The 24,823-nt window shown below is 37.5% G+C and overlaps 1 protein-coding gene across 2 annotated transcripts; it reads right to left on the bottom strand.

The window, feature by feature from the left end:
- Positions 1 to 3,659: 3,659 nt before the first annotated feature.
- On the bottom strand, positions 3,660 to 23,498 carry LOC149019475 (uncharacterized). Of its 2 annotated transcripts, XM_089153472.1 has the most exons (7): positions 22,308 to 23,498; positions 19,382 to 21,874; positions 19,237 to 19,278; positions 17,666 to 18,033; positions 5,810 to 9,237; positions 5,607 to 5,713; positions 3,660 to 4,440 (listed from the first exon to the last, which is right to left on the bottom strand). In XM_089153472.1, the coding sequence occupies exon 2, from the start codon at positions 21,794 to 21,796 to the stop codon at positions 19,595 to 19,597; it is 2,202 nt and encodes a 733-aa protein (XP_089009598.1). In that variant the 5' UTR covers positions 21,797 to 21,874; positions 22,308 to 23,498; the 3' UTR covers positions 3,660 to 4,440; positions 5,607 to 5,713; positions 5,810 to 9,237; positions 17,666 to 18,033; positions 19,237 to 19,278; positions 19,382 to 19,594. The 2 variants fall into 2 exon arrangements, with proteins under 2 accessions (XP_089009598.1, XP_089009597.1); XM_089153471.1 differs by lacking the exon at positions 3,660 to 4,440 and having other exon boundaries at positions 5,494 to 5,713.
- Positions 23,499 to 24,823: the final 1,325 nt, after the last annotated feature.

The following is a 24,823-nucleotide window of genomic DNA, read 5'->3' as shown; positions in this document are numbered from 1 at the left end:
AGCTTAAGCAAGTTTCGATATCAAAATCTTGTGGATGCAAAAAATTCTCGCTAAGGAAACTCACCCACCACAGCTAGGTGTGCGACCCAGATCGAACATCGGATTAGTCAAGGCAAAGCCTTAGAAACCGAGGTTGGTAACCCAAAAAAAAAACCTATTGTTATTTGTGATGCATTGGAAAAAGAAATGGATATTTTCAGTGCACGCCCAACCTTTAAAATTATTATCACCCTCTTTCAATTTATCAGCCAAAAACAATTATCAATTGTTAATGTAAATAAGTTAAACTTTGGGAAAATTTTCATTGCCATTTACTGAATAGTACCCTAAAATCAATGTCATTCCCAACTTATTTGACACACTTCCTGCTGATAGAAAAATCAAAGTTAAGTGCTGATGTAAACAAGTTAAATTTTTCAAAGAGACAAGAATATCATTCAATAAAGAACCCTATGCTCGATTCATTTTTGTCTTCATCTACTATCTATAACCACTCATCTTCTTTCATTCTTACATGAATTTTTTTTCTTTTTTCATTTTCTATATTTTTTCCTTAGAATAGAAAATAATATTAGAAATAGATAAATACAAATTCATTAGACTAGAGATATTGGTAATAAGGGATTTGATTGATAAACTCAAGCATTGGCATTAATATTAGGAAATAACTCAAGAGAAGGTAGTAAAAAATTTCCTTTAACTTTTCAAAAAATTAAAAATACCTTTAAACAAAAAACCCTATAATCATCTCGTCTTTGTTTTGTTTTACCATTTGTAACAGACCCTCTTTTTTCATTATTGCATCTCTTAATTGATTTTTCAATCTCTCACAAATATCCCCCCTCCCTTTTCCTTCTCCATCTTCTTTCTTACAGATGTACGAATAATATTTAAAATAAATAAGTAAAAATTGAGACTAACGGAATTAGTAATAGAAAGTCTCACTGATACATTGGGTAACTCATAAGATGAGATTTATCTGAAACAGCAAGGGGTGCCCTGAGGTGGAAAGAAATAGAAGGTGAAAAGTTTTGAGTTTTATTATTTTTCTAGTCTTGAAAAGTTTTAATTAATTCCTGGAAGTAAGGATGTCAATTGCGTATCGAAACCGTTTAACCGTACCGAACTGCGTCGTCTAAATTGATTTTAAATACTCATACCGTTGGTATGTACCGAAGCCATACCGAATTGATACCCTACCAAATTAAGGGATATAAATATACTTTTATAATAAAAACACTTCACATTTACTCTATTTATAATTCCCTATTTCAGTTTTTCATTTTGTCCTTCACTCGTCTTATCAGATTTACTTGCTTTGTCTCTGTTAATATCAATTTTTATCAATTGTTTGGTCACAATTTCATTAAGATTTTAATGAACTAATATCAAAAGTAATATGGGTTTGTTTGTACCATAAGTGTACCGCAGTAGATATTGTATTTAAACCATTTTTCCATATCGATTTAATACCGAAACCATACCAAACTGTTTTTTCAAATACCGAAACCGTACAGTGTAAATTCGGTATGATACTGTTCTGTTTTCAGTATTTAAAGTTGGTATCGTACCGAAATCACATCAAATTATCGAAACCGTACCGATTGACACCCGTATCTGTAAGGAATTATTAATTTTAAAGTAAGAAAAATAAAGTTAATTTGTGTGGAGAAATGTTTTAATCCTCTAAAAAGGAAACAGCATAGAGGGAATAAAAGAAAGCAAAAAAGGAAAAAAAAAGCAAAATTTTGTTGGCGAATGCCGACATGTCTTTCCGGTTCAAATGGGTTCTCTTAAAATGGTGTCCGAAAATGCAGAGGCAAGAATAGAGACGTCTCATCTTTTGTGTTTTGTTCTTCTTGCCGACGTGTGCGCCTTCGCTGGTCTTCGCCGGTGGGCCGACTGAAATGTTATGCCACCCTTTTTTTTCGCGTTCCAACACGCACAACTTGCACATGCCCAAACGCTCCCTCCTTCTTCCACAACCCCATGATGCTGTCAATTTAATTCACCGACTACTTTTTTTTTTTTTAACAAAACTTCAATCTTCCATGATGAAATGATGTTTTCAAATAACGAATGAATAAGAGGTTACAACTTACAAGTATATATATAGGAGAAAAAAGATCACTCTTGATCGGCTAGATAACAGTTGTACGGTTGATCTTCTTTTACACGCCCCTGCTAGTGTGACGGATAATGATTGTAAGCTTGTTTTGTAAAAGAAGAAAACGTGAATGACGTAACCCCTTTGGTAAAAATGTCTGCAATCTGGTTCAAAGATGAAATATAAGAAACCGTAAATTGTTTCGTAGCCACCAAAGTGTTAATTAAGATCAAAACTAATGAAAAATCACACAACAAAAAGAAGGGAAAAAAAAAACACATAATACATAATTTTTACGTGAGAAGCCCTCAAGAGGAACCAATTACAAAAGAGAAGAGTTACATATTTATATCAAAAAATCTTAAGCCGAGGTATAATCAACATTGTCCATATTTTAGGGTAATCTGGACCATCAGATAAAGAAATTCCATGTAAATTAGGTATACCTCTGTAGTCACGCAGAATCAGGCTCACATACATAACTGATAAGACAAGTGACATACAAATGAAAATCTATCTCAATGTGTTTGGTGTGCAAACGAAAAAACTGAATTGACCGTCATATATGCGGCCCCAATATTATAGCACAAAATCACAAGAGCAGCTGATAGAAATGCCCCAATCTCCCCTAGTAGAGAATGCAGCCAAAGAAAGTCGGTAAAAACAGCCGCAATAGTACTCAGCTTCAGTAGATGAAATGGTAAAACAGGAGAGGTATACATGCGGCCCCATACAGGAGGAAGGTTTGGCTTCTTAAAGGTTGTGGGATCCTAAACAATTTGTTTATTAAAAGGATAGACTTTTAGGGAACCAAGAGGGCTCACTGAACATGGGAAACTTCAGGTCAATAAACCCTGCTCAAAAGACTTTTTGTGGGTCAGTTAATACATTTAATTCTCTATAAAATTGCAAAATAGTTCAAAGAGGAGTAGTAGCAGATATCGGAAAGGAGAATAGTGGCTTCATATTGGGTAGTTGGGTTGGTGGTGTCAGATTCAATTGAAGAGCAAGACAAAACACCAATTTTGGAGATGGGTTGAGATTTGAGAAGTAGATATTGTGAGGAATTAAGAACACTAATAAGAAAGCAAATAAAAGAAGGGAGCAGGCAGCCAGAGATACCAAGTTCTTTCTGAATCCAATTTCACATTCTTCCTTCACTAAAAGTCAACCTAACATAGACTTTGGAGGGGGAAAAATTAATAATAATCTAACCAACCTGATCAGGGAAGTTTACTGATCGACCTGCAACTGCTGAATAAGTGCAAGTAAAGGAAAAAGACACCCACCCCAAAATTCTCAACTTCAATAATGAGCCATAGCTATTCAAATGGAAAACAACACATTGGTTTCAGCTTTTTCACAATGAAACTTATGTTCCCATCGTTTCCACAGTATTCAAACCTCCCCTGCAAAATCTAATTCTAATTGGGACTTGTGTCACTGTTTGAATTATCATGCAAGGGAAAAACTGTATTACTAATCAACTGTCATAGATAATTGGCGTACAGTGTCAAAGAACTAGCTGGGTTCCTCTTCTATTGGTAAAGGTGTTAGTAATACGGGCATTACCTGCCAAGTTGGTGAAAAAGTCTAAAAGTGTTGGGGACTTAGAATTGCAAAACAAGGCATTAAAAAAAGTAGACTTAATGTCTACCAAAATTGGGATTAGGTGAAAAGGTCATTGCTTTTTGGGTGGGGTATGAAAGAAAAGAGTCGCCTCCATATCATTCAGCCAGATTTCTTGGACTTGACCGGTGTTTGTTCTGATGTGTTCAATGCCATCCTTCATTATCTGTATTAAAGCATCTAACACAATACTTTTTTCCAATGTCCCTACCTTAACATAGATAATACGATCATGCTTCACAAATCCCACACTCCAACCTGCTATTTTTAGATTCATTAAACACCCCTGCACACAATAAATTCAGAGAGTGAGTGCATGATATTGGTGTTGTAGAAAGATCGGGGTAGGGGATATGCATTGTGGGATTTAGTGTTTGCTTCATGAATGGTGTTATGTTCATCTCCATTAGTCACCTGTTAATATTTGTTATTATTTTGATGGGGTTAGGATTAAGTTTGTTCATAATTACAATATTTTTTTCTACCCATATAAAATTACATGTAGTCACAAAGACGAAAAAGAACCACCATATTTTTTGTTTGACTAGTTGAAAATCAACTAGGAAGTTGTTGCATAGTGGCAAGATGGAATTTTAGGCTATGTGTTCTGTCCTCAGCCCAAGCGGTCCTACCGCGCAGATTCTCTTGGTCCATTCACACTAGATGAAAATATGCCAAAGCATCTCTGTCTTTTGCCCGTTGGGCTGTTAAAAAACATCATATAAATAGATTCAATATAACAAAAATGAGAGATGTTGAGATAAATGGGTGACAAAACTAAGAAGGATAAAGTAAAGAATGATTATATTAAAGCTAGCATGAGAATCACTTTGATAAATGATAAGCCACCCAAGAAAGTCATTTGAGGTGGCACAATCAGATTCAACAGAGGCTTTTAAATGCGCTTGTAATCATCATTGCATGTTTTGTCACATTGTAAGTTTTCCTTGAGCTCTGTAGCCTTTACTGCAGGCATTAGTCATTACACCCACCAAAAAAAAAAACTTCTTCTAAGTTAAGTTGCACTTGATAAAGTTTCTATGCTGGCAGCATTTTTTTTTTTTTTTTGCAAAAAAACTTTTTCACATTTCTATGCTTAAAAAACATTTTTTCAATAATTTTGAGCGTTTGATAAACATGTTTTTTTAAATATTTTCAAAACAAAAACATGTTTGATAAACTCATTCTTAGAAATTTGTTCTCAATGAAATTTCATTTTAAACAAGTATTGATAACTATAAAAATGCCAATTAACTATAAATAATGATCATCTACTTGAATAAAGTGAAATTTAAATTTAAAGAGTTTACAATACATTCAAATTTAAAAGTAGAATTTCACCTAAAAAAGTGATTAAATTTTACATAGTTCTTAAACAAAACCATCCATTAAAAAAAGTCTTAAAGAATATACAACACATTCAAAATTAAAAGTAAGTTGTAGTACAAATCTACAAAGGTATTTCAGGCATACCATACCTTCTAGCCATGGCAGATCACAGACTTCGAGCAGATTTTCCAGATTTTAGGAGAAATTCTACAACACAAAAACAGAGATTTGGAACTGGGAAAGACCATGGCAGAAGGATCCATTGAAAGGGAAAATTAAGATCCTCAAATCTTAGAACAACCCAATGGATGGATTTTTGCTGCACAACCAGTATCCTACCACCTGGTACATCACACTATATTTTTCCATCTCAAGTTGAAAGCTGCAGGGGGGCTGGGGAGGGATAAACTTACGACTAGGGTCTACAAATTCATCGTAGTTTCGTAACTATGGACTATTTGATGAAAATTGTAAAGCAATAGTTAACAATGTTAATGTATTCCTTTTTTACTTGGGTCATGAATCAACAAAAGTAACTTACACAGTTGAGCAACCATAACTTCTGCACCTCCTTTTCTTTGCTATTTCCTTCCTCCTTGGAGACTGAAGCACAACTTTGATTGCAGTATCGAAAACAGCTTTGATATTCTATCCAAATCAAACCAAAAAATCATTATAAGACAACGCAATTGACAAGAAGAGTGGGTAAGAATAGAAACATTTTCCATACCCCAACTCATCTACCTGTAGAGTTTTAGAGCTGCACTTGATACAAACTGCTGCCCCAATTTGTTTCCTTAGCTCCTCTCCCTAAACATTATATATTAAGAAAAATCTTCTTTCAGTTGACAAAATCCCCTATAGTAAAGAGAGTGAAGGGTAATAAATATACCTGAGCAAATGTTATTGGAGCAGAATTAAAACAGTACATCATTGTCACTAGAGCTTCCCACTTGTACAAATAATCAGTAACAAAAGATAAGCCAGGGACTTGTCCCCACAACGAACTTACAGTAGTGAACTAACTACTGATTCAAAACCATATCCAGAAATCATTGATGTCCAAGAAACAAAATCTCTATGAGGTATTTCATCAAACACTTGACAAGCATGTCCTATACACCCCTTCCTCAAGTACAACTCAATCATCGTTTTGCAAAAATACACAATGTATTCAAACCTATCTGAATTGCAAGAGAGTGAACCATTTCTCCATGTTTAAGACTACTATCAAGTGAAAAAATAGCTTTATTGATCACAGAAAAAAATTAGACTGGCGCTTTTTTTAATACTGGAAATGAAATGCCATCCGCAAAGATCAAACCCATGACCTCTCCACTGAGAAATATGGATTTTACCACTGAAAAATTAGATTGGAGAAGATATAAAATGAATTACCTTCAGTTGTTAACACTTACCAAAGCGTGGCTGGAAATGATCAAAATAATAAAGCAAAGAAACAAAGGGAAATGAATTAATCTGAAACTTCACTTCAGAGAAGGGAAAATTCGGATTTGAGAAGACAGAGAAAGACTTTTATAGCAATCTGACGAGTTCATGAATAAGTATACAGTTTGTGGATTGCACATTCTTCATAACCATCCCCACCCACCAAAGAAAACAAAAGAAAAGCCAACCAAAAATAATCATATGGAACAAAAAGCAATGGAAACACAACAACAAAGAGAGAAGCAGAGCCAGAAAAAGTGTTGATCAAATGCACTAATTAGTCCGATCTCAAAAAGAGGTAGTGATAGACAAAGATTAGCGAAGCTACCTTGTGAAGGAATCAAGTTTGCAGACACAAAGAGATGACCTTAGCAGCTGTTGGAGTTGCAGAGTCGTTCAAGTCCCTCTTGAAATGTTAGAAGACATAAGATGACATAAGATGACATAAGATGGGTTGGGGTTCTTTTTATCGAGCACTCTTTGAATTGTTTCTGAAGCAGGAAAACAACTCTGAGGTGTTTTGCAAAAACCATTTTCTGAGTGAGATTTATATCCGGATCCTTTCAGGCATAGAAAAACGAGCTGGTTTATCAAATGCAATTCAGTTGTGTCTTGTTCTCAAAGCACATGAAAACAGAAGAAAAAAATGTTTTTTGAGAGAGTTATCAAACCCACCTTTAGCAAGTCTATAGCACTGTCTTGACTAAGAAACCACAAGATCAAAGATACTAGTCAACAGATGCAAAATACCAAAAGCTGAACTTATGATCAACTAAACATCTGCAACATAAATCCATGCCCTACACCAAATACGTGATAAAGCACAGACAAATAATACTAAGATTAGATTCTTCAATGTTTGTAAAACGAAGAAGAAAACCCCCAACCCCCTCTCAAAATATACATTTGGTAAACTAGTATGGTGGCTTCTGTGTAAGGGTAAACAGGTGATTTCAAAAAAGAGTAAATGAATTCTTTTAAATTAATAACGATACTGAATCCTAGAACACAACCATTCACTTGACTCGGTAAGTATTTCTGACATTAGTAGAGATGTCACTACGCATTAACTCATCTATCACATCAATTGCAATCAAAATAAACCATACTTGATGCTCTAAATGAAGCCCAGCAATTGTAAAGTCAGATGTTTGATACAAAGAATCAAAGACTAGGATTTACATTCAAAGCCAACTAAATGTAGTGTCTCTGACTAGGACATTGGACATGGTAAAAATTAAGCATATCATAGCACAAAATAGGATAAAAGTTGAGCACATTTAAGGAAATTTGTCCATTGCATCTTTGTCTATGAATGGCAACACTGAAAGTGGAAAAAGCATGGCATAATGACTAAAAACCCCAGATTCAAGCCAATGTTCAGGTCTGAAACACCTTGCGAATGATGTAGTTTATTTACATTTTATAGCGCAACCACGCTCTGCAGCAAGGGTAAAGATTTTAACATTACATGATAGAATCAACTGTTTCTATTTGATTTTTCTCAATCGAAATTGTTGTCTTTGCAGCTACTGCTTACTTTGTAGCATTCTTTCTTCTAAAAGCTGTCAAGCACCATGTAAAGAACAACAATTAGCTCCTACCAAAAGCAAAGCTAAGAGAATCTTCTTTCTATAATAGGAAATCTGTTATAGGCCAATTTTCATGTAGAGTGATAATTAATTAATAGTGTGCATGCCTCTTTTTTGTAAACAACAAAACTGTTTGCTAATATAGCCATGAATCACCCTCTGAAGGCAAGAATGGACCTCCACCTTCTGCAACTTTGAATGGGACTTCTTCCTTGAGTCCCACACTGAGAGTGATGATTGACAATGAATTCATACCAAGATGTGAATCAATCAAAAGCTCATTCTTTAACAATCTCGACCTTCAAATATGGGGAAAAACCCAATAGGAAAACCAAGCACCACCACCTTCCTCACCCTATCCATATCCATTTTGTTATGGCAGTATGCTTGTTTATATTTTCTTTCCTTGCATACAATCTTGTCTTTTCTGTTACTGATTTCTTTACTCATTCTTTCTACTAAAAGTTGTGCAGAGCAAGTTAAGAAAAATAATCAGCAATGCCAAAGAAGCTTCACTCCACAAATTAGTACAGAAGGATGTGGGTTTTGGTTGAATTGCATGTCGGATGATATTTGATACTAAAAGTGCAAGCCAGAAATGACAGTTGTAAAAGATTAGCAAACTAACTGAACCAACACGAAACTATATGCTGGCTCTGTATGGGGAACACGGTAAGAATCTCTACTTCCTAAATCCCTGAAAAACAGAAAGTTAAAAGTATCATATCTAAATTAACAGAATTTATGATACTGGAAACATTTCTTATGGTAATATTGATCCAGAGAGTAGTACATATTTGAGGACAAGGAAGTTGACACCAAACCTGATTAACTCAAGTGCAGAAACTCTTCCCACATTATTTTCAAAAAAAGAGAAGGGGGAATGGGAGAGGGGTGTGCATCACCAGAGCATTAGATTTCAAAAGCCTCACATGTATAGGAGAAATGGCTTTGACAACCCTCTCATCAGCTTGCTCCCTGTTTAATAGTCATTGAACATCTTCTCCCTCCCTTCATGCAGCAGCCCAATCCTAAAAATGTTAATTGAATCACCCTTCAATTCCGTCATAGACTTCCACTTCCCTTCAGTCTGACTTGTTCCTTCAGTTCGGTACTACGCCCGTAATGATACTGAGGAATCAACCAAAAGTTCATTTTTTTAACAATCTGGAACTTCAGAAAGGCCGAAAAACCAACATAAATTTTCATTTTGCTTAGTTGAGGTCAAAATAATACAGCAATGTTTGATCTTTGAATGTTAAGGAAGATGAGGAAAAGCAATATTGATGATCAGGGAGCATGAAGCAAACATGAACAAGAGTTCAAACCCAAAAAATAAGAAGGCTCTTACCTCATCTGAGGATCTGATGGTCATCCACCATGGTGTTGGAATTACCATACATGGAATAAATACGGATTGACCAGACATAACACAAATCAAATGCATATTAAATATTTGTTTGGAAGGTAGAGAAGAAAGTTGTTGAAGTCATACTGTGACTACCAATCAGAAAGTTCCATCTGTCAAGAATTGTGTACTAGTAAAGGAACTAGGAAGGGCCTACTCAGAACTTTAACCACTTGGTATTTTGCATTAGCAAAACTTTAGATCAAATGGGTTTTAATACCCATGATTCAACGATATTTTCTGCATAAATAGCTATACCATAGTTATAGGTGGCAATTTAGATAAAATCATAAAAATACAATTAGGCAAAATTTCAAGTGTCATAGGAGTTAAAATACCCGCTTTGATCTCTATATTAATTATAATTAAACCAGCAAAATAAAAATTATTCTCCAGATATCACCATTGTCTACGAAGTTTTTCCCTATAACAAAATTAGTCTACTTATATAATCTGGTCCTGGCTCAAAATATATACGCAATGTCATTTTCAATGTCTGCCCTTACTAGTTGAAACCCAATTAAAAAAATGCTAAATAATATTATGGTTCCAAGTATCGGGCAATGTGATCCTGATAATTAGAACATGAACATGCCATAGGTCACATGCTACAGCATGAAATCAACTTTAATGGCTTTCCACTTCAGAACATGGTGTAATTTGACTTTAAAGGTGAGAAGACAGAAACTGAAGAGCCCAAAAAAAACCTAGAATTCAAGGAGAAAACACAGAAGCTAGGACAACAAAAGGGAGAGGTGGAACAACATGTTGCTCCCTTGATGAATTCTTTCTCCCTATACATCATAAACTTTCCTGTGATTCTAATTTCACAGGAGGTGTGAACATCAACAGACTGCAGTATAGAAGACTACATAAGATAGGAATACAACTGCAGATATTCACAGAGAAATTCTCTGCCAAAGACTATACCTTTGTCATGGAAATCTTAAAAGGAATCCAAACCTTTTATTAAATGTTTGTCCTCTGGTTCAAATGCTAGATTATAATTTTCTAGGATGGAAGAAGGCCAAACCTTGCAGAGACATAAATATCAGGAGCTAAGGCTGTCGAAAACTGTGAATATCCATTTTAGGGTCTTCAGGTTTGAATCAAATATCAGAGTGATATACATTAGGAGGGTGAAATGAGGATTCTATAGCTAGCAATGGAGGAATTAACCAGAGTCATGACTTAGAAGCACAGGATACAGGAGCTAGAAGTTAGGAATGTGTCAGTTTAGGAGAAAGGACACAAGTTTGCAGCAAAGGATGTATTTCATTCTCTAACATAAACGTCGATATTATGTGGGCCTCCCAGGGAAGTAAAGTGAAAAAAGCAAAAAATACAACTACTTAGGAGTCTTATGACTTAAAACATGTGACAAGAGTAATCATTAAACATAACTCTAGAACTCCCCCTCACAGTGGAGAAGAAATGTCATGTATTCCCAGCTTGCATATGAGGGTATTGAATTTGCAAGGAATGAAGATGTCTGCCACATGGTAACCGATCTTTGCATATAGAGTGCAAATGTAACACAAATCCAGCTTCTCTCTCATGAAGTGCCTATCAACCTCAATGTGTTTGCTTCGCCCATGTTGTAATACAAAGTGATCAACTCTTTCCTTTAGTGAAATGCTGCGGTCTGATCCTAACCATCACCATATCTCCTTCTTGAAACTCTTGCAGTTGTCGATGCACATAAGCTTTGGACTTATATTGATCATTACTCAATGCTATCCACTATCTTATACTTGCATGTAAATCAAATATGTGCTGCGCAAAAGACTCGGCTGATGGGGAAGTCCTAGAGCTGGACACAGCTGGAATAAGGTCTATAGGAGCCTTGGGCTGGTATCCTAGACAAACCTCAAAAGGTGACAGACCAGTGATTCAGTTCTTAGAGCTATTATAGGCAAACTCGGCTTGGGTAAGGACCCGGTCCCAACTGGTAAGGTACTTTCCTATAAGACAATGCAACAAGTTCCCTAGACTTCTATTAACAACCTCGATTTGACCATCGGTTTGGGGGTGGAATGCAGAAGAGAAACAGAGTTTGGTTCCCATCATCCTCCATAAAGTCCGCCAAAAGTGACTAGTGAACTTAACATCCCTATTGGACACTATGGTAGTAGGCAACCCATGGTACTTGACGACCTCATGGAAGAAGAGTTTAGCCACAATTGAAGCATCATATGTCTTAGAACAGGGAAAGAAATGAGCCATCTTTGAGAAACAGTCTACTACCACAAATACATAATCATGACCTCTGGAAGTCCTAGGAAGGCCAAGCACAAAGTCCATACTAAGGTCTTGCCACGGAGCATGTGGTACAGGCAAGGGAGTATACAAACCTGTGTTATGTTTCTGTTGCTTAGCAGTCTAACATGTCTTACATTGACTCACTACCCTAGCAACATCTCTTTTGAGTCCTGTCCAGTAAAATCGGTCCTCTACTAGGGTAATCGTCTTATCTCAACCAAAGTGACCAGCAACTCCCCCAGCATGCAATTCCCAGATCAGGAAACCTCGAAGTGAGGTCCTGAGAATGCATAGTTTGGTTCCTTTAAAAAGGAAACCATCTATGAGAAGATAATCTAAGCGGCTAATAGGAGGATCTCCACTAAGGGAAGTGAATACCTCACTCAAATCAAGGCAAGTGGGGTATTGGCCTTTGATTCGCTCAAATCCTATAACCTCAACACTCATTGTTTGAAGTAGCACATTGGCCCGACTTGTAGCATTTGTGTGGCGGAGGTACATATTAACCTGGCTTAATGCATCAGCGTAGAGTATTTTCAACACCAAGTCGATGTTTGAGTACAAAAGTGTACTTTTGTAAAATTCAACCCACTTGGCATGCCTCTGATTTAGCTTCTTTTGGGCACTCAACTATTTTAGGGCCTGGTGATCAGAATATAACACAAATTCTTGCGGTAAAAGATAATGGCGCCAATAGCGCAAGGCTTGGACAACCGCATAGAACTCTTTGTCATAAGTGGAATAGCATTGCTTGGCTTCATTAAGCTTTTCACTAAAGTATGCAACATGATGTCCTTCTTGACTAAGGACACCACCTATCCCAATGTCAAATGCATCACAATTAACTTCGAAGACTTTAGAGAAGTCTGGAAGGCGTAGGACTGGAGCCTCCGTCATCAACTTCTTAATCTCTATGAAAGCCTTCTCAGCACTTTTAGTCCATTGAAACTCCTTCTTTTTCATGCAATCTGTGATAGGAGACATAATGGTACTAAACTAGTAGATAAACCTCCTATAAAAGGTGGCTAAGCCATGGAAGCTTTGCACCTCATGGATGTTAGTCGGTTCTGGCCACTCAACAATGGCTCTCACTTTCTTAGGATCAGCAGATGCTCCCTGGGCTGACAAAATAAGTCCTAAGAAAATGACTTAATCACTCATGAATGTGCACTTCTTGAGATTGGCAAACAACTTTTCTCGTTGAAGCACTTGGAAAACTTGACGCAAGTGATCTAAATGGGAAGACGGGGTTTTACAATAGATGAGGATGTCATCAAAGTAAACCAATAAAAATTTGCCATTGAATGGTCGTAGCACCTGATTCATTATTCTCATAAACGTGCTAGGTGCGTTAGTTAAGCCAAAAGGCATAACTAACCATTCATAGAGGCCGTCTTCCATTCATCCCCGGGTCTAACCCTAATCTAGTGGTACCCGCTCTTAAGATCAATCTTGGAAAAGATTAATGAACCAGCCATCATATCTAGCATGTCATCAAGCCTAGGTATGGAAAACCTATATTTAATGGTGATCTTATTAATGGCTCAGCTATCTACACACATACACCAAGTACCATCCTTCTTGGGCGTGAGTAGGGCAGGTACTGCACAAGGGCTAAGACTCTCCCTAATGAATCCCTTTTGAAGCAATTCATCTACTTGCCGCTTCAACTCAGCGTATTCTTTGGGATTCATGCGAAAATGGGGCAAGTTTGGCCCCGGGACTAAATCAATTGCGTGCTGGACATCACACATAGGTGGTAATTCATCTGGTAGGTCCTTGGGAAATGACTGCCGAACTCCTCTAATAAGGGTTGCACTTCTCTTGGAACATTAACAAATTTGTCTGATGTGTGATGTGTATCTGGATTACATTGCGAGGCAACTAGAGCATAAACAACTCTTGACCCTTTACACTCAACTTCAAATTCTTGCTGATTTAGTATGACAAGTGTTTTAGAGCAAGTTTGTTTGATGATACTGCCTTTATGCTCCACAACCTTAAGCTCTTTTGGGGCGCTAGGGGTCAATCGGATATTTTTCCTTTTATATTCAAAGATACAGATGTTAGATTTCCCCTAGGTAGTGACATCCCTATCATATAACCATGGTCTCCCTAGAATGATGTGAGCAACATCCATCTCTAGGACATCACACCACACTCTATGCTCATAACCAGCAAAATGTAACTAAACACCTAAAGGTTACGGGGATAGTAGACTGATTGACCCAAGCAACCTTGTACGGTTTGGGTTGAGCCTTTGATTTGAGCCCCATTCTAGAAACAACACCTTGAGCAACTACATTCATGCAGTTACCACTATCTATGGCGACTCGACAATTTTTACCTTGATAGCAAGTGTAGGTAATAAAAATATTAGTCGGTCGCCAATCATCAGTATCTTTGGGTTGTGATACCATACAACGCACAACTCCAAGCTTAGACCCATATATCATATCGAGATCCTCATATGGTCTATGGTCTTCATACTCAAGCTCCTGATCATCATCTTGATCTAAATCCACATGGTCTTGCCCTTCAACATAAAGGTTTTTGTTGGGGCATTCCCTAGCAACATGTCCAAATCCTTGGCATTTGAAACACTAGAGCTGACCAACTTTCATGGGGGAGTTCCCAAAATGCCTTTACCCTTGTCATCAATTGGATGTTGTGGATTAACGGGGGTCCTTGGAAATTGGTTGTGTTAGGGGTAGACCTTCGGAAACTAGATTCGCTAGATTGAAAACTCTTCTTTTGAGGAAAAGTCTTCATGGACATCTCAAGTTCTAGAGCAATCCTAAAGGCTTGAGGGACATCTCGCACTAAGTGGGGTGCAAGTCGTGACCGGATATCTAAGTTAAGTCCAATAATAAACCTAGAAAGTGTTTGCTTAACATCCTCATGAGTACGGCTTCTAATCTTAAGTTCATTGAATTTGGCCATGTACTCAGTCACAGTTAATTTCCCTTGCTTTAGGGTCTTCATTTCATTCAACAAGTTCAGCCTATAGGTGATAGGTAAGAACTCCCTTTTAAGCCTTTCTTGCATCTCAACCCAAGTGGTCACTGCCTCAAGTCCTAGATTGTTCTCTTGGTACTCTAATTCTGTCCAAAAATATTGGGTAGCCCCGGAAAGCTTAATCTTATCAAACCTAAAGCGAACCTCTTCTGACATATTATAAAAATCAAAGTACTTGTCCATTTGTCTAATCCAATCTAGTAAGACTTTCACATCTATTTGGCCATCATAAGATGGGGCCTCTACCTTGACTATCCTCCTAATATTGAACCCTCTATCATGGGTGTCAAGAACATTGTCATGCTCATAGGTTGCATGATGCATTGGACCAAGATGTCCACATGCTCCATGACCTCTACCCCTACCTCTTCCATTACCTTGGAAATTATCCCAAGTTCTATCAAAATCCTCGAAGCGGCGGTCAAAGTTCTGGAGGTCCACTTGGTAGTTTTCATTCCTAGGTCCATTGACTTGAGCATTATGTCCATGCTGCTCTTGTTGCCCCTCTATGGCTGTAAGTCGTGTTGCAAGGGTACGAACATTACATTCTATGGCCTGAATGGTGGTGGCTTGGGTTGTCTGTGCTGCCCTTTGGTTATTTAACTCCTCTTGAGTTGTTTGAATGGCCTTTAAGATCTCTCCATTTTGTTGGAGCAGCTGAGTCAATTGGTCAAGGGTCATTTGGGCACTCGATGAACCAGTCATATTGGAATACTTGTTTCCACTTCAGGTTACTACCATACACGGTCTGACCTAAAGACACCTAAACTAAAAACCAACAATTCTAACAACCCGAAACCTAAAAGTCCAGCAGTACTAACACACTAAACCATGCTCTAATACCAAAATTGATATAGGAGAAACCCTAGAAACTAGGGGACCTACAAAGTGGGCTCCTAGACTCTTAGAATGAAACACATATTCTTGACAGATAGTAAAGAAAAGGAATTGCAGCACTTGATTTCTGATTAATCATGCATAAAAGACAGCAAAAGTATAGAAAGAAACACTAAGTCCTAACTGATAAGCACAACTAAACAAGAATCAATAGGGAAACAAGGGGATGGGGATCTTAGCACCATAACACTAAATTGAATGCAAGGGGGATTAAGAAACTTAAAGAAAATAGAGTTGTCCTAATCAATATCAGATTTCTAACAAGAAATTCAACAATCAAGAATGTAAAGGGAGTCTTAGGAAGTTTTGTTTTAAAACAAACTACTGCCAAAGAATAAATGAGAAATATTTAGGGAGAGATAATGTTACCTGCTGATCCTGGCTGCAAAACAGGGGTTAGAAAACATCTAGGAACAAAAATAAGAGAAAGATAAAATATTTTGAAGTAATGGTGAATCCTAGGAAAGGAGAGAAGGGTTAGAATGGAGAACCACAGCAAGACTATTGTACTAGAGGTGATAAAAGAGAAGGAGAGAAAGAAAAGAAGAAATAAAAAAAGAAGGTGCGACGACAGAGAAGAAAGACAATTCTGACGGACAGCAGAGAAAGAGGAAGAAGGAAGAGAAGAAGAAAAAAAAAAAAAAACTGAGAGAAGAGGATTAGAAAAAATCGATAGAAAGAAAAAGGAAAGAGAGAAAAGAACAATTATGCAAAGAAAAGAAAAGAAGAAGAGAGGAAACTGATCCACAGAGGAAAGGTAGAAGAGGAGAAGAAGAACTTATTAGAAATTCCACGCCAAGAAAGAGAGTCGCACAAGAGAGAGGAATCTTTTAATTTTTGCATTCATTCATTCACTCATTGCCAAAAACGAATTCCATACAAGGTTGAAATAAAAAAAATTGATCCCTCACAACCCTACATGTTTAATTCCCAAAATAACCCCAACTTAAGTAATGAATATAACCCAAACCCAAAAGAATTCAAAATTAGGCCAAAATAGACTCTAGGCCCAGCCCATAAAGACTCAAACATGAAATTAAAATATTTCAATAACAAACTACAACCCAACCCACTAAGATTAAGGAAAATAACATGACAAACTGCCTATGAACAATGTTTCTCATCGAACCATAGGATCCTAGCAATCCGATAACCTCCGAACTCATCATCCATCCACATAGATGTTGTCATGGGATGATCTCTATGTCGGCGTTGCCGGTAAAGTCGGAACTGCTCACTGATGTCCTCATCAGTCATATTCAAGGAGACTTAGGAACACCCAAATAAGAGGAGTTATATGAGATACTAATTGAAGTAGCAAAAAGAGCTGAACTAGGGGTCCCACTATCAAGGGAAAAGTGGTGAGGATGAAGACACATAGTCTAGGTCTTATACAAATTACGCCATTGTATAAAGCCTAGGAGAGCTAAAATCAATCGTGGATTGCTCCCTTCTGGACATTAGTTAGAATTTAGACCGTAACCTCAGCCTTGAGTGGAATTCAATGGAAATGTCAATATCAAATACATACTGCTGAGAACGGCATAGAAATTTATATTCTAGGGGAGTTTCCAAGTAAGTTAGTGCCGTGGTACTAATAAATTAGTGCCTTGGAACAGATTGTACACCTTTGTGTCTGGCCATGTATATGGATGTCCCAAACCCCATTTAGTTGAGATTGTCCTTATGTTCTGTGCCTTGTTCCTCTTATTATCTATCTACTATTTTTTCTTTTCTCATTTTTTCTCCCATTTCTCTTATCCCCACCTTTTCCCCTTGTTTTTGGGTAGAACTATGTTTTCCTTACTTTGTCTCATGCAGATCCACTTAGCTGAACCCAGTCACCCACTAAATTGGGGAAAAAGGCTGAGTTCATTGTTGTCGTTAAATGCAACAGGCTAGCAACAATTTATTATAGCTTCCTTGAATTGCAGCCAGATGAAACAAAAAGAAAAGAACAGGTCATGAACTAACCTGAATAATGCCTTATACTCTCCAAACTCCATGTTTAAGGACAACCATTTGAGGGTCATCTGGGTGCAATTCTTTGAGCTCCTGTCTCACGCTCTCCAGGTTAGCATTGTGTTCAGTTGACAATTGGATGGCAGCAACACCACCAGTGTTTCCAACTTTTTTCCCAAGAACAACACGAGAATCTCCAAGATTTGCAACATATAGGGTCCGTTGAGAGATCACTCCAACTAGACAGCATGAGCCAACTGTTGCTATCTCTGGTCAAGTATCCCATAACTCAGAAACAAGTGCTGTGAACCCCTCTTCTGTTTGAAGAAAGGCTCTCTTAATGGTTTCACATGCCACACCTTGGGCCTGTACCGATATCTCTGCAGCAACACAATTAGTGAGAATTTGTAAACATGTTGAGACAAGATTTTCTTCAACCAGTGGCCAAAAGAATCCAATGGCCACAAAAAATGTTTACACTACGTTACATTTGGCCAGTGTAGGGAGTGCTTTTTTTAATATTCCTAAGACGAAAAAGAGATTGGAGAAGGTGGGGTAGCATAATAAATGTTTATTTTTCAAGTAGGGGCTTACGGCAATTTCTTTTTCTGTCTATAATGGAGAACTATATTATTTTGAATGAAGTGTAATCACATAAGATTCAAACTTCTATTTTACATTTTACAGTGCAACCACACTCTGCAGCAAGGGTAAAGATTTTAACATTACATGATAGAATCAACTTTTTCTATTTTCCTTTTCACACTCAAAACTGTTGTCTTTGCTGCTACTGCTTACTCTGTAGCATTCTTTCTTCTAAAAGCTGTCAGGCACCTGTAAAGAACAATAATTAGCTCCTACCAAAAGCTAAGCTAAGAGAATCTTCTTTCTAAAATAGGGAACCTGTTATAGGCCAATTCTCCTAATTTATACACTTATATTAATCTAGTTCAACATTTACCATGTGTTTCATTTCTTAAAATTAGTTATTTCACTGTCAGAATCTTTTGTCCCTGCTAATGATAGAGCTTTGGAGTAATTTTTAATGCTTCTTTGGTGCTACAACATCTTTTCATTTAACATTTCTCAGTAGTTCTGCTCAAAACTATCTTGGAACACCAAAGAAAATTTTTGGTCAGGAAGCCCTTACTTACAAAGAATGTTACCAAATGCGTTCCAATGTTCTAGTGGGGCTGGAATATAACTCTGGAATCTATTTCGGTACCTAGTCAGCTCATAGCCTTTTTGAAAGCTATTCAGTTTTCCCTTCCACTCAACCAAATTTTCATCATTCCCCAACTGTCCTACTTGACCTTGAAGATTTCCTTCAAGGTTGGAAGATGTTTTTAGAGATTCAAGGTTGAAGTTCAAGATTCATTCTTTTTTTTTTTTGAGGGATATGTTCAAACATTTATGTTTTTCCTTTCCACATTTCATGCAATTGGCATTGACTAATGCAAACATTTCAACAGTTGTAACACACTATAGTGCATATACAACTCCCAGAAGTTTATGTCATCAGTTATAGAAGAGCCATGCAAAATAAGTCAACAGTATAAAAGGGTTAAAATAATAGAGCATACCTATATTTAGCTTTCACAAGAATAGAAAATGAAGCTCAGCACCTGAAGAGAAAAACATTCATGAGAAGAGACTGCATAAAAAAAATTGTAGGAAATGCAACATCAAAAATCAGCATCTACTAGATTTATATGATGTACTACTTACCCGATGGAAATTGGTCTGAAAATCAGAATAGAAAAAAATCATCCTCTATCAAACCTTTCTTCCTCAACTCAATATGTGCCTCTTCAAGCATATTTTAATTCAGCAGGTCAACGTCACCCATACGGGATGCTAACAGTGAGCCCAGGACTGGTCAAAATTGGTACAGAAGGTCACAAATTAACTCCATTTATATCATATTGTTCCTTTGGTTGTCTAACCTCCATTGCCCACCATCATTTTGCTGAGTACCGAATAGGTAACATCATCTGGTAGCACCCCAGCCGCCTTCATCTCATTATATACTGAATGAGCTTCATCGTGTTCACCAAGTCTGTGGTATGCAGCAATTAGTGCAGTATAAGTTACCTCATTAGGCGTGATTTTCTTCCTTATCATTTCATCAAACCACTGATTTGCAATGTCAATCCGATTCGACTTGCAGTACCCATCAACAAGACAGGTATATGTGACAACATCAGGCAGAAGGCCATTCAATACCATTTCAGTAAAAAGAGCATGAGCCTTCACCATGCATCCAATTTTACAGAACCCAACCATAATTGTTGTGTAACATTTTGCATCTGGAATCAAATTCTTTGCTTTCATTTCATTGAATAAATTCATGGCTTCATTCATCCTCTTAATAACACATAGCCCACTAATAAGGCTAGTGTATGTGACTTTGTTTGGTTCAATCCCACTTTTTGACATCCTTGCAAATAACTGAAAAGCCTCCTTTAAATTTAACTGTTTGACAAAACCATCAATAAGTGTACTATAGATAACAACATCAGGTACAAGACCCCTCCTCAACATCAAATGAAATAGCTCCCAAGCCCTCTCTGCTTTCCTTTCCTTGCAAAGTGCATTGATGATTGCATTATATGTAAATAAATTGGGAATAATCCCCTCCTCTTGCATTTCGTCCAAGAATCTGAAAGCTTCATCAATAGATCCCTTCTTGCAGTAAGCATTAAGAATAACTGTGCATGTAACAGTGTTTGGAAGTATTCCTTCATCCCGCATGAGTTGGAAATGTTCCAAGGCTGTCTCTAAGCACCCCATCAAGCAGTAAGCATGGACCAAACAAGTGTAGCTATAAACATCAGGAATAAAATTATTTCTAATCATCTTGATCCAAAAACTATGCACAGAATCAAAGTCCCCATGCTTATTATATCCATGTATCAAGATGTTATAAGTTATTTGGTCAGGATTATACGCCATATCTTCAATTTTGTGAAACAGCTCAAGTGCAGCTTCCATTTGTCCACTCGAGCAGAGACCACCCAAAAGTGAGCTACAGGTAACCAAGGTAGGCTTTATGTCACGAAGAACCATTTCCTCCATTAAACTGATGCCCTTTGCAACATCCCCCCGTTTGCAGAACCCATGAATCAGAATGCTATAGCTGTAAGCATCTGATGATACTCCACATCTCTCCATTTCTTCAAAGACTTCGACAGCCTCACGTAACTTACCTTTAATGCAAAACCCATGGATAATGGCATTGTAACAATGACTATTGACGGGTTGGTTTCTTTCTCTCAAGTTTTGAACGAATTTCAACGCAGACTCCGGATCTCCAATCCTGCAAAGTCCATGAATATACGTACCATAAGTCACAACTGTAGGCTTCACCCCATTTCTCTCCATTTCTTTTAATATCTCAACAGCTTGGCTAATATCTGTCTCAGCCTTCCCATTATCTCCTTTACAATAAAAGTTCATCAAAATACTATAAGAGCAAACATTAGGCTGTGGCCCATTGTTCTTCATCTCATCGAATAAACTTGCAACAAATTCTACTTTGTTGCATTTCACCAGAAACTTGAGCAAGAAATTGCATGATCTGACACTCAGTTCAAGCCCAATGCTCTTAGCTTGCACGAACACATCCAAAGCATGTTCAAGCATTGACAACTTAACAAAAACCGCCATAAGAACTTCGAGAACAGATATTGATATTCCTGTCCTCGATGACTCAAGTAAAATGGGACACAGTTCAAATGCGTCATAATTTACTTCCCGATAATAACACACAACCTCGCCCAAGAGAGCATGTACTTCTCTGAGCATTCCTGCTGATGAGAATATATGAACCATAATGCAGAAGGCATTAATAGAATCAGAAAATCCATACTTTTCAACAGCTTCTTCGAATCTTACTTCCCTTGCAAACCTCCAATCCAAAGAATGAAATACTCTGACTACTTGGGGATAAAGGGTACGCTGCTTTCTACCGAGTAGAAAATTTTCCCTAGGTGCAGTAGATTTAGCTTCGGCACTCGGTTCTGAATCAAACGAATAATCATTCAAAAGGGCAGCTGAAGAAGCACCAGAGTACACTCTGAACCAGAATATTTGTCGTAGTAGGCTTCCCTCACGCAGCAATTTCAACTCATTTAAACCCATAGATGAAGAGTTATTATTAAAAGAAAATCCTTGAAACACACCACGACCCACCAGAAAACAAGCCCATTAGTTGAAAACCTACACGAAGAAAAAAAAGAAACTGTTCACTGCAAAGCAACTATTGTTTATCCACTACACTAGAACACTCAAGAAGACAAAGAAGAAGAAGAAGAAAGACCAAATTTACACGAAAAAAAATAACCCCAACGTTCTTGATGTATTGGATTAGGGTGTTACCTAGCGGACAAATTCTACCCGGAAAAAGAAAGAAGAAGAAAAAAATCCTAATTAACAAAATTGAGAAGCCGTAGATTGAAGTTCAGACCGTTGAAAAACAAGCCAAAAAATAGTTATTTTGCCAAAATGATAACACAAAACACAAAGTATGGTTTCTCAACCATGTATGAACACAATCAGCAAAGAGCAGCAATATAAAACTCGACTGGAAAAAGACTGTAACTTTCGTTACTCAAGGAGCTCCAGAACCCGAATGGATAGGGAGAAAAATTACCTCCACCGACGCTCCAACTCTTGCCGTCGAAAGCGAGGTGATGACGTACAGGGAGTTCGGCGCGGGCGGGGACTCCTGGTTTCAATCGTTGGCTTGTGTTGTGCACTTGCGTCTTGTTTGAACTGCAATGACTAATTTACCCTACCCTTCTTCAAGTTCAAGGAGAGCTTTGTGAATTATGCTGATCCAATGGATAAAACAAAGAAACTACTCACCCGAGGTCAAAGTAAAATTCACAAAACCCGATTTGAAATCCTCTTCCCCCTTTCTACATTTGCAGGTTCTTCGTCTTCCTCGTGAAAGCCTGCAAATATTCTGGAGAGTGGTATCCAAAAGTAGAAAACCAGAAAGCTGAAAGAAAACGGCCCAAAACTCACCTCTCTAGTTCAGTTTCCGTGTTTGATCAAGCATTCAAGCTCTTACAGAAGAAGCGAAACCGTAATGAAGTTTGGCAAGGGAGAGCATGTGATGGTGCTACTGCATATGACCAATTCATCCTCAGTGGGTTCTTGCATCGAACCTTGTTCTGGTCGGCAATGTTACGATCCTAGTTACGAAGTAGGATGGTTTGTGAGAGAGGGTAATTCTGATGGGTTACCTTGTGTCTTACTCTATCCAATGAATACCCATCTTCCGAAGCACTCTGTTTCTGAATCTCCTCCAGGCCTGACGAGAATCCCTTACATTTCCCACATATATTTGGGAGTATGGTTTTGCAGAAGAAATTTGAACCTTTTGTGTCCGATCGATGGCGTCTCCAAGCGTCTGGGTTCTCGTGTAAACTTACAAGTCTTTTTAGTTTCCTACTATGAAAACCAAATCCCATATTTTCTCTTGTTTTGCTGCATCTGGGTGAGCTTCCAAGTAAAGGAGATTTATCATCTATGTATTTCATGCTCTTTTCTGTCATACGGGGGCTATTGATCATAAATGCATAATATAGAATCTTTACATATGATTTTAGCTCAGTTTAACAGTTCTCTTGTGGCATTGCTTGATTCTCGCTTGCTCGCAAGTCACACCTTTTCTTCTTTATCTGTCTATTCTCGTCTGGTACTTCTTCTGTCCCCTGTGATTCGAGATTTGGGTTTCCTTCCACTTATCCTGATAATATTAGGAGATTTCAAGACTCGCCGGTAAACTACTGTTACCGTTTTTTGCAGTCTTTCACCTGGGAGACGAAGACGGTGTTGTTGGAAAGAAAAGGTTTTAGAGATTTCAAATGGGGTTTTGAGGCTTTTAGTTATAGGGTAAAAGTAGGTTGTTTATTTTTATCCGTTGGATCGGCATAATCCGCATATCGGACTCTCACAACTCACCGGATACTTCCTGGAAGATATTCTCTCTGAAATGAAATCACACCTGATTGGTTGAATTTCTTAGATGCAAAATTTAAAAATTCTAGTCATTATGAACATGCGCATACAATCAGTAGTATACTTTGTTGGGTCATTTGGTATGCAAGAAATGAATTTTTATTTAATGTTAAAAGTGCTTCACTTTCTAATACTATGATTTGGATGAATAAACTACTCAACGAAATTCAATGGGTGCAAGAACATCCTTCTCTCCAAGGTCCAATTGATAGCGTGGACATCACAGCAAACAAGAGTAGTGCTTCAAATACAAATCTTTTACCACCTCAAACATGTTTAAAGGTTTTCTCAAATGCTTCGTGGGACAAGTCTTCAAGGTATTCAGGGAGGAGTAACATTGTTTGGAGTCTACAGGGCATTTTGTTCTTGCAAAGGTTAATTTTGGATTTGGTTTTTCAGCACTTGCAGCAGAATTAAAAGCAATTAAAGACAATGTCTTAATTATATGTAATTTGCGTATTAACCAAGTTGTAATCTTTTCAGATTGCCTCATAGCTGTAAAGGCCTTAAATGCCCAGGTCCAGTCTCTAGACTGGCCAAGTCATGGCTTAGTCCAGGAAATTATAGGCTCTCTGCTAGTTTGGTTTATGTAAGTTTTCTCTTTGTCCATAGATCTTGTAACTATCTTGTTGATTACTTAGCCCGTGGCTCTAAGAAATTTCAGCTTAATCATATTTGGTGGCAACCCCCACCTTGTTTTATAAACACTAATTTCCTTTCCTCTAGCATTAGCCTAAAGAGTTTAATATAAATTATTATTTGTTAAAAAAAAAAAAAAAATCACACCTGAAACTTAAGTGTTGTTTTATTTGGAAATTTTTAGCACCATCCCTTGAATTATATCACCTAAAATTAATGTCATCTCCTGAGTTATTCAATTTATCAATAAATCGGCTTGCAGGGTGAAAGCATATCAAAGAAAAATCCATTGTCCCCATCGCGGCTCCCCAACCTTAACACCACAAATTCGGAGACCCACGGTAAAAAAAAAAAAAAAAAAAAAAACAACTTATCACCCAATCCCTAGGTCCCTGTATTTATGGTGGTAAAGCCATCGGGAAGCACAGAGTGCTCCCGACAGGTAGCTGATCCGGACTCATCAAAGACACCCCTTGCCATAAAAAATCATAGTAGTGTTGA

The sequence above is a fragment of the Hakea prostrata genome, chromosome 4 (genome assembly GCF_041222555.1).
Source record: "Hakea prostrata isolate BN-2017 chromosome 4, UWA_Hpros_2, whole genome shotgun sequence".
In the NCBI taxonomy this organism is placed as follows: Eukaryota; Viridiplantae; Streptophyta; class Magnoliopsida; order Proteales; family Proteaceae; genus Hakea; species Hakea prostrata.
The sequence above is the reverse complement of the archived record's forward strand: the minus strand, read 5'-3'. Positions and strand labels throughout refer to the sequence as shown.

Coding starts and splice junctions, on each gene's coding strand:
- LOC149019475 (XM_089153472.1), bottom strand. CDS start 21,796: ATGGGTTTAAATGAGTTGAAATTGCTGCGTGAGGGAAGCCTACTACGA.